The sequence below is a fragment of the Nanorana parkeri genome, unplaced genomic scaffold (genome assembly GCF_000935625.1).
Source record: "Nanorana parkeri isolate BGI_ZX_2015 unplaced genomic scaffold, ASM93562v1 scaffold1440, whole genome shotgun sequence".
Lineage (NCBI taxonomy): Eukaryota > Metazoa > Chordata > Amphibia > Anura > Dicroglossidae > Nanorana > Nanorana parkeri.
Window position 1 is genome coordinate 341304 of NW_017307708.1, and position 10321 is coordinate 351624.

Here is a 10321-nt window from a genome sequence, read left to right on the forward strand (position 1 = left end):
AATAAATCAGCACACATTATGCAATTTTGGTCCATGTGATAACCTTGGCAGTGTGTACAATGTTAAAACTGAAAAGAAAATTGGGCTTGATAGGTAATGTTAAATGTTGATTAGAAAGCAACAACAGAAAATAAATTGATATTGATTACTGAACTAATTATGCTATTCAGGAAACTGTGTAGCTGTGCTAAAGATACCTTGATCTCGGTTCTACAGAATATATTACTGCTAGATTTCCAGATTGCCACATGTTTGGGATAGGAAGGTCTTGTTTCCTGAAGTCTTTCTGATGTCTGGTTAAAAACATTCAAGGAAAGTTTAAATCTAACTGGTATCTGTAAGCAAGTCCTTCATATTGATGTTTCCTTTTGGGAGAAACAGCAGGAAGCCTAAAATGGACTTTATTTTATTACATAAGTACATTTAAATAACATACCTCATGTTATTTAAAAATGCAAAAGGCATCCCAAGATAGCCAGGTTGCTAACCAAAAGCAGTGGGGTGGACTGGCGCACTACAGCCACGCCTGGGATTACCAACTGAAGCACAGGGAAGAGGGGTTGTGTTCTCCATATGCAGGTCAGCTGCAATGGATTGCACCTATAAGTGTGCAATGATAGGCACCCGTGCAAATGCGTAAATAATTAATGATTATTTTATTGGTTTTAACTTCATAGACATAATTTCAATTGTATTTAACAGTACAGAGATAAATGTGCTAGAAAAAACAAACAAAATCTGTTTATAAAATACACTCCATTTTACAGCAATACATTTTCCACTGACTTTACATATTATGTTAACCTCAATCCAAAAGCAAGAGCACATATTGGGGTTTTCTTACGATTTATATTTAAATCAAGCATAGAATGTATAAACATATGAACATGTAATGAGAAAATGAATCACAATTTAGCATGCAGCCTAAATATGTGACTTGTCATTATGGAAGGTAGCATTGCTTCTATATTGTAGACAATAAATTGAACAGTCCTTTTAAAAAAAAATTATGATATAGCAAGCAAAATCATTCAATTATATACAGCATGGTACCCGTTGTAAATAAAACCAATATAGGTAATCTTCCAACAAGTGATCTATTTATATTTTTTCACACAACTTTTACTTAAGATTCACACATTTTTCCAATTGGATTCCATTGGAAAAAATGAATGAATCATGGGTGAAAGTTGTAGGAATCTTGTGTGAAATCATTTCAAAATAGACACTTCCCTCCACCTAAGTAAATTATGGGCAAAGAACATGCGTCCAACTTCTATGCACAGATAAACTAGATCACAGAAGATGTTATTATGTCCTACAATATTCATACACCTTCACACATGTTCCTGAATTTGAACAGAACAATGAAATCAGACCTGAAATCAGAAAGACTGTTTATAAAATGCGCTTGTTAATGGATTTAGATTAAGCAACGTTATTTTTACAACATACATACCGAAACGCAGTACAGTTTTTATAACTATCAATAATGTGTAGTGGCACTTTTCAGTTCATTTTACTTCACAGCGGTTACAAACCTCCACATCTGCTTAACAGTCTAAAAAGAACAATCTGTAAACAAGCAATTCAATTTGGCATATATTCTATAAATCTGCACCAGGAAGAAAACTGCACTAATGCTAAATTCAAAGTGGGATGGAAAAAAAATAAAATAATTCTAAATGTTACTATCTACATTGTCTCATTCAGCTTTGTAATAAGTAAAAACTATCACTCTTGTATGTCCTGGTGTGAAAGATCTGGCCAGAAGCTGGAATCTTGTGTCTTATCATGGAGAATGCTGAAATAAATCAGACAGGCCATGCTGCCAGGCCAACTGGTCACATAAGTGATTGTCATGCCTAGCTGCACACAGATCTTTGAGCGGCTTACGTTGTAGGAGATTTCAGGTGTATTAAAGCCTAAGTCTTGCATTTTTTTCTTGTCATGCAGTCAGGCTGTGTAACAAGTAAAGAATTTAGCACTCATGCTACATAACATACAAAGAAATAGGCATCAGTGTTTGTGCTCAAAAAAGTAGGAAGCTGCCCTACTGCTGCTTGTGCGAGAGCAGCAGCTGGACTGCTGCTCTCACACAAAACACATCAGTCCTGGTCTTCAGTGGTCTGACATAGCCCCATGCAGTGCTCCAATCATCACGAAGGACATTACCTGCTCAGAAAGGACAGGTGTGGATTGAAGTACTGTGCAGGGGCATGGCAGACTGATGGAAACATGGACTGAAGTGCTCTGTGCAGTGTAGTGGTCCGGCTCTCATGCATGATGCCACCACAGAGTAACTTCCTACTGTGTTTAACACAAACACATGATTTAAAAAAATGGTGCTATAGTCCAAAAACTAAGCTCTAACTAAAGTCTGTACATACTAAAACATAATTGTTAGGGAGTACAGTTTACAAAAGGGAATGTAGACCAGGGTGAACTAAAGTGTAGCAACTCCTGGAAAATGTTTTTATTCAAGTCAAAAGGGAAGTCTTCATCTATTCGGTTCACATTGGCAAGATTTTGGGGGCAAATCATGCAGTATATAGTAACACATATTTTGGCTCCTTAGTAAATTGTTTAAGGTGTATTCAGGTATTGGCAACTATACTTGGTGTACGTTAAAAGGCCATGGCTGCACCTATTTCATTTGTTCTTGAAGGGAATAGTGGTCTTTAAAACATAGAATGTTCAGTTAAAAATAAACCGAAGGCACAAATACTTTAATTTAAACATAGTCCTCAATAGCCACAAATACCAATCCACTTTGTGTGCATGAAATGCATTTGCAAGCCCAGTTAGTACTTTGCAACAGTAGCACTGACATCATCCCAATGATCCCATACACAGCCTGTGCAGAGAGCACAACTGTTTGAGGGGCCCAGCAGACCTCGCCAACTACAGACTACCTACACGAGGGGGTGGATATATAACTAGGAGAAACAGTCAGTGATTGGTCCCTATTACAGGAAGTTTCTGCACAGAGGCAATGTTTCACACTGATATACTGCACAGATCTGGAACGACACCAAGATTCAACAAGGAATACACAATTCTGGTGTTTAGACAATATTTCTTAGCCCAGAGTTCAGCTTTAACTATTAAGTTATTGGCCATAATTACAACCGTGTACTGTTGTTATATCTTACTGTTTACAAGGTCTATTCATGAGTGGGAAGGACAGTCAGCAGCTATTGGAGGGGGGAAATCCTACAGCCAGGGGAAAGGGCAGGCAACAGCAAAAATGAAGTGTAGAAACCTATGGCCATAGGTCACCTGTCCCTACCCATTCTGGAATGGAAAATACAATTTTGATTATGCAACTTTAAAACAGTAACTAAGACTGACTTACAGTTTGCACTTTGGAAGCAATCTAAACAAGCTGCAATATCTATTTATACATATTTCTTGTATCCAATGTCATGTCAAGCTGTCGATACATAAATCACTGAGTAGCCAGGCTGTAATGGGACTTGTGTTTTTTGGGTCCCGTAGCAGTAGGTCTATTTTTTATAGCTAGAACTGTGCTCTTTTGATGCTCACATAGGTCAACAAGACTAACATACAAAAACTGTAAGAAAGGTAAAGCAGACATGATGTCCATAGCAGTCAAATCTTATCTGCCATTCTTTCATGAATGCTTATATAGAACTGCCATGGGAGATACTGAACGTGATCTTGTAAATAAGCACAACTGAAGGGTCCAGCATGCGAGTAAGCTTTATTGATCCAGATGGTCAGGACAAGACCCCACCTGGATCCCTCCCACTCCAATTTGTGTCTCCCAACACCTGGGTTTATCATAGAAACATTACAGAGCTTTCATGTTGCATATAGTGAGTGGGGACAAGCTCCTGGGCTATACTAGCACCCAATTTTTGGGAAGCAGAGTGGATCTACTGCAAAAATGAGAGACAATAAATTCTAAAACACTTTGCAAACAATATACACTTTAGAGTGGAATGTTTACATAGTTTTAGTAATCATCTTTCCTTTTGCTCTTTTTTTCCCCAAGAAATCTACTGTATAATATAAAATACCACTTGCCTTCCAAGTTATTTTGTGGACAGGAGTTTGAACAACGCAGATAGCTGTTAATTCTACTCATTTGTTTGGACTGTAGAAAACATTTTGGGCACATTTTGGGCACTGAAAAGAAGGAATGCAAGTCCAAAACAAAATCTACTACAATCTTTAAAGCTGAATCACAGGAACTATTTTTTTCACTTACTCTTGGCTACATGTAATTATCCACCTGTCACATCCAGAGGGCTGCTGGGAATGCTGAAAATCACTGTAGTAGTCTGTGCTACATACAGTCAGCACTGCACTGTTCCTGGTGCTGCTGCAGTAACTTGCCATCTGTACACTGAACACAGGAAGTCACTTGCTCCCGTTCTTCCACCATTCCGCTATTCATTGAAAAAAATACAAGAATGGCTCAATGGTTGAGGTACGGAGCAGTGTACAGACGGCAGGTTGCTCCAGAATCACCAGAACAGGACAGCAATGATTGTATGGAACACAGACTTCTACTGTAAATTTTAGCATCCCCACCAGCCCTCCAGATGTGAAACACGAGTAGTTACCTGTAACCAAGCCGGCCAAATCTAAGTTTAAAAAATAGAGAATTCCAGGAGTTTAGCTTTAAATTCTTAGCAAGTAGTTAAGTAGACTGTAAGGATCGTCCCACAATAGTTTGTCAATAGACATTGACTATTATTATGGAGTACAATGACTTTGGTAGTTTGAATTTGGAAGTTTGAACAGGTGACCAAGTTTACGGTTACCTTAATTCATTCACAATTATACATAACATCAACCAGTACATTAAGCACAGCAGCGCATGGTATATGGAGCTGAATTAGTATACACCAAATGATGCTTTGTTACTGTATCGATAAACATACAGATAGATATTACATAGCAACACAAACAGTTTCAAAATATATATACTTTTGGGAGACTCTATCAGTAACTCAGTTTGGCACTGAAATATTAACAAAATAATATAATTTTACATAAAGACCCTTGTGTTAACTTGTTATTATGCTTTTCTGTTACTTTAACATTTTTATGAAAGCACCAAATGTTCAGGTTTGTAATTCTGCTAAATGTGAGCAAAGAACTGGCACTAAATTAAAAACCTGCAACATGACTCACTTTAGCCTTTATCTGAGGAGGTACTGTCTGCATGAATTTTGATAAATTTCATTTTGTGAAGTGCAGCTGGACACTTTCTCTGATGTCATGTGTGGGAAAGCTATTTAAAATTTAGTTCCACTTTTGCAGCCAAATTGGGATAACGGCTATTATTTATTTTTTAATTTACATAGCATACTTAACGCAGATCTTTACCCCCATTCACTAAAGATCCCCTCAGCATGCAGCTCTGCTGATATGAAATAATCTTACATTCATTAGCTAAAATAAACATATTTTTCTTTTACTTACAATTATTGTTTTTCCACTTACTGGTCCTCTTGGACATTTGTGATGTAATGTGCCCAAGCGTTGCATCCTGGGAAGGTTACATCACCAGTGCATTGCTAAGAAATCTCATCTGTAATCTCATGACATCTCAGGGAAATGCATTTTTCTCCCCTGAGATAGTGTGCATGGTCCTAGTCACATGTGCCAGAGTTCCAGGAATTAAAAAGGGAGATATACTAATCTGCCCTTAGTAAAAAATTGCCACTGTGAGAAGAATAGGGAGGAAAAGAAAAATAAGGTATGCAAAGAATAAAAAGCCAGAAATGATCTAGAAGTATGTGTTTGTAGATTGCCGTTACTAAACATATCTAAAAGGTGTATTTGTTGTCATTTCAAAGATATGGGTAAAGTTCCTCTTTAAATGCCACTTACTAGGAATGCACAGATACTGGTATTGATATCGGTGCCGATACTGAGCATTTGGCCAAATACTCGCCCGATAAAGGAACGCTTAGTCAGAGGGAGATTCCCTCTGACAGGCAGTGCCGCAAGTAAGTATGGAACCGGCTTCCCGGCCAATCAGGAAGTCGGCCGGCGGGTCAGCCTGGCTTCCTGATTGGTCAGGAAGCCAGGCTGCCCCGCAGTGCCGTGAGGGAGCACAAAGCCGTCTTCCCCGGCAATCAGGAAGCCAGGCTGACCCGTTATCAATACTTGATATCAGTGCATTCCTACTGCTTACATATTACTTGCAGTTTTCTGAAATGTTTTTATCTAAACTGAATTTTCCTCTGAAATGCAAGGGGGCTGAGGAGGTTAATGTGTACTGCACTGTGCTGTCAGATCTCACTGTCAGTTGTAATCTAGATTTAAACACTTGACTTTTTGCATTGTCTATTAATGAGAAGAAGCTCAGTGTGCCCCTAGTCATGGGGACAGCCAAGGTTTCCTGTCACTTTGAAAGTGTACAGAAAAGCTTGCAGTCTGTTCAAATGCCTGCTCCATAGAGACATCTTAAAAGGGAAGACATTTTTTTAACATTATTTTTAGGTGTGAACGAGAACACATACCAAACATATATAACCATACATATACAAACCAATATTGGTACTTTTCTTATATCCGACATCAAAAGTGGAAATACACTTTAAACTATCAGTGCAATAGGGAATTGCCTGGCCTCTCCTCTGCCTGTCAGAGACTCAGCTGTGGCAGCGACCGCTGGGGACTGCAACACAGTCTGGTCCTGAAGACAGCTATCTGTGACACATTAGCATTTTATCTGCATCATACAATATAAACATGCTGATTTCTAAGGACTGTTGTAGAGAAAAAATAGGACTGTTGCCCAAAACAATCATATGTAGGGTTGCGTTTTCTAACCTGCAACACAAAATATTACAGGATTCTGATTGGGTGCTAGGGGTGAGGACACACAAACTACATCAGCTTTTAGAAATGTGTCCCTATGTTAATCATTTCATTCTGTGGCAAGCCATATTTACAGATGTTTATCGCTGCTAACACACTATGAAACCCATCACTGTGCAGTGCTGTTAAAGTGCAAGTAAGACATTTCATATTTAGAATATTCACGTTCAATTTCTTCATTTTCACTGTGAGGACCACTTCACCAATTTGTCAAGAAGCGTTGGAATTTAAAGGCATTTGTGAGGACACCTCTTTAATTTTTTGTTGCTCCCCAGATAATCAGTCCAAGAACTACTGCAACTATAATGAGCACAACGATGATAATACAGATCTTCTTCCGGGATTTGCGCTTGAACACAGAAAAATCAATGTGAGAAACCATTTCAATATCATAATAAAATTATTCCCTTCAATTACCGAAATAAAAACAATCTACCAGAAGTTAGAAATGTTAAGACTTTGTGGTTTATACCAAATAAAATATATCACAATTCAAATGTCTATATAAAATGTATTAAAACAAACTTACTAATTAAAGAAGAACTATTCTTAACCCTTGCTGTGAGGCTACCCCGCACTGCAAGGGTTACGTGCTCGTTTTCATCTAAACCTCGGAGCCGGCTGGCTGTTAGACCAGTCCTTGCACCCTGTCTCATCCTAAGCTCCAGCGATGGAATGTCCCTCAGCATCCTCACATCCTATACATTGTATAGGACGTGGTGACTCACAGGACCTTAAACCACCGGAGGGGAGGGGGAGAGAAGCTCCAAGGGTCAGCAATCCTAGAATTCTAGAGCAATGGAACATCAACACTTGCAGCCACATTTAACAAATCTCAACCGGAAGGCATTTTTAAATGCCATAATTCAACATATTGGTGATAGTTGTATTAATAAAATGAAAAAAACATTATATTCAATGACCAGATCTAACCCTAAATTTAAATATAATTAAATATATAAATCATAATAAATATAATTATTTAAATATTATTATTTGCTTAATTACCTAAAATGTTTGAACTACAAGAATAGAAAAGTGGAAATTTAACCAATACTAAGCACAATAGGTTAGTCTGCAGTTGTTAATTAGAAAATGAAACACTATATTTAAAGCCGTGCTCTGTGCAACACAGGTTGTGCTTAAGATAACTAGCAAAATGATAATGGTATTTATAGCTCATATTTTTTTACAGCCAAGCCAATAAAATATCCTTGCTTCAGACAGCCCAAGATGAATTCGAGAGCAATAAAACACTTGCAGCCACATTCAATTAATGCTGCCTGAGGTAGGTTCCATTACCTGGTACTCCGCTGCTCTGGCCAGTTGCTGGTTAGCATTTTGGACATGAACATCAGCAGTTTCCACATTGGCCTCTATGCTGTCTATATGAGAAAACAGATGTGTAAATACAATATACATCGTATAATTTGTACTTTATTCCATTGTTAATAGTTCCACAAGACTAGAAAAGCATTGGTGTTAAAGCATTCCCAGCAGCTGTTTAAAGCCTGTGGCTGGGCAGTAAACTGCAGACGGGACCACAGCTCCCTGTGAGATGAACCAATCTCTTAGAAAGGGTCCAACAAAACCCCCACCCGGGAAATCATAGCTAAAGTTAAAAAATAAGCAGAAAGCATAAGCAAAGGTCCCATTGGGCTTTAACTATAAGAGATCATTTGCCTAATGCTGGCTTTCGGCAGTAAGATTTGTAGCCACAGAGGCCCAGAGCGCTTTTTTTTTTTTTCTTTTTACCATGCCTTGGTTCCAAGTTATATCTTTTAGGTTTTGTAGTCTACCCCAGCATATTATATATCTTCTTTTTTTTGGACACATGGGTTTTAAATTGATAGCAAATATAGACATACAGATGCATATATTTTTATTTCATTGGTTTATATAGGCAATAAACAGTAAAAAATATGAAATTTTTCCCAATGCAACGTTTACATAATCTGCACACCCCACATATTTAGCCTGAAATATAATCAATTAAGTCCACTAATTAAAATATCACATTATTGTGATGTTTATTAATGGAAGCAGACATGTAAAGCTCAAAGTATACATTTTTCTTTAGCAAAGCTTTATTCCCCCTTTTGAAGCTACACTGCAATGCACACAGGGTAAAAAAATGGTTTGTGCAAATTGATAGCATAAAATTAATACAATATTAAAGCTTCATTTGTGTTCAATTTTTATAAATACCGTGTTTCCCCGAAAATAAGACACTGTCTTATATTTTTTTGGCTCAAAAAAACACACTAGGTCTTATTTTTGGGGTAGGTCTTATTTTTTTTTTAAATTGTACAACAATCTACAATTATTCATGTAGAAAAGTCTACATGTATTCATGCACACAAATATGGTGATCAGGACAACCAGGGGTGCCGTACCTTTCCAAGAGAATTTGCTCACCAATCACTGGCCATAATGAGCGAAGCGCACTTTCACTATAGATTCCTCACAGGCGGATCCATTTGGCATCACTCCGTCTGTGACAGGAGCCAGCGCTATAGAGGAGGCATCGGCTTATGCGGCTCTGCTCCCTCCGGTGCCGTTTCGCTTCCTCTAGCGCTGGCTTCATTGGCACCGCTGAGTTTCTCCTGCCTCTCCCGCGGCTCTTCAAGTTCCACCTTATGCCACCACCGGCCCTGGGAATGGTCACAACTAGGTCTTATTTTCGGGGTAGGTCTTATATTTTAGCAATTCCCAAAAATAGTAGGGCTGTGCAAATTAACGATTAATTTCTCGATTAATCGTTAATCTTTTTGATCGATTAAATGTTTTTTTAAACTTTCTGCACGAGCGCCAGCCAAGGCATTGGCCTATACACATACAGCACAGCAATGAAGTAATAAAATGAACTAGGATCACACTAATCCAGCACGTTATTATTCTGAGTTGCCCCACTCAAGCGTCGGCCATATTGAGTGGGGCACGTGAGATTAATAACGTGCTGGATTAGTGTGATCCTAGTTCATGTTATTACTTCATTGCTGTCCTGTGTCTGTATAGGCCAATGTAGTTGGATCTGTATGTGCGTTATAATTAATCGAAATTAATCGATTAAAAAGAATTTTGATTAATCGAACACGAAAATTTTAATCAGTAACAGCCCTAAAAAATAGCACTAGGCCTTATTTTCGAGGGAAGGCCTTATTTTCGGGGAAACAGGTAGGAGGCCCATACTTGTAGAAATCCTTTGTTGTTTTACATTAAAAATGTTAATTTCCTCATTCACTAGTGGGTCCCCACATGGGTGCCTTCGTCAGCTAAGCGACTGTTATGGAGGCACCCGTGCATGCTCGTTCCCGGCCGTGCCCACAAGTGGCCGAGTGCGCCCATAGACAGACAGCCCTGCGACAGGCCATGCCCCTCCTCTCTGCCCAACAGGTCGATTGATGGTAAAAGGAGCCCGCAACCAGGAAATTCAGAGCGGAGGATGACCACC

At 38.5% G+C, this 10321-nt stretch overlaps 1 protein-coding gene across 1 annotated transcript in view; it reads right to left on the bottom strand.

The window, feature by feature from the left end:
* Nucleotides 1–6894: 6894 nt before the first annotated feature.
* Nucleotides 6895–10321, bottom strand: part of STX7 (syntaxin 7) — a 26964-nt gene continuing 23537 nt past the window's right edge. The window contains exons 8-9 of the mRNA XM_018570002.1: nucleotides 8170–8252; nucleotides 6895–7216 (exon numbers count right to left, since the gene is read on the bottom strand). Coding sequence (XP_018425504.1) covers nucleotides 7121–7216; nucleotides 8170–8252 — 179 coding nt within the window. The 3' untranslated portion in view covers nucleotides 6895–7120. The remainder of the gene's footprint in view (nucleotides 7217–8169; nucleotides 8253–10321) is intronic.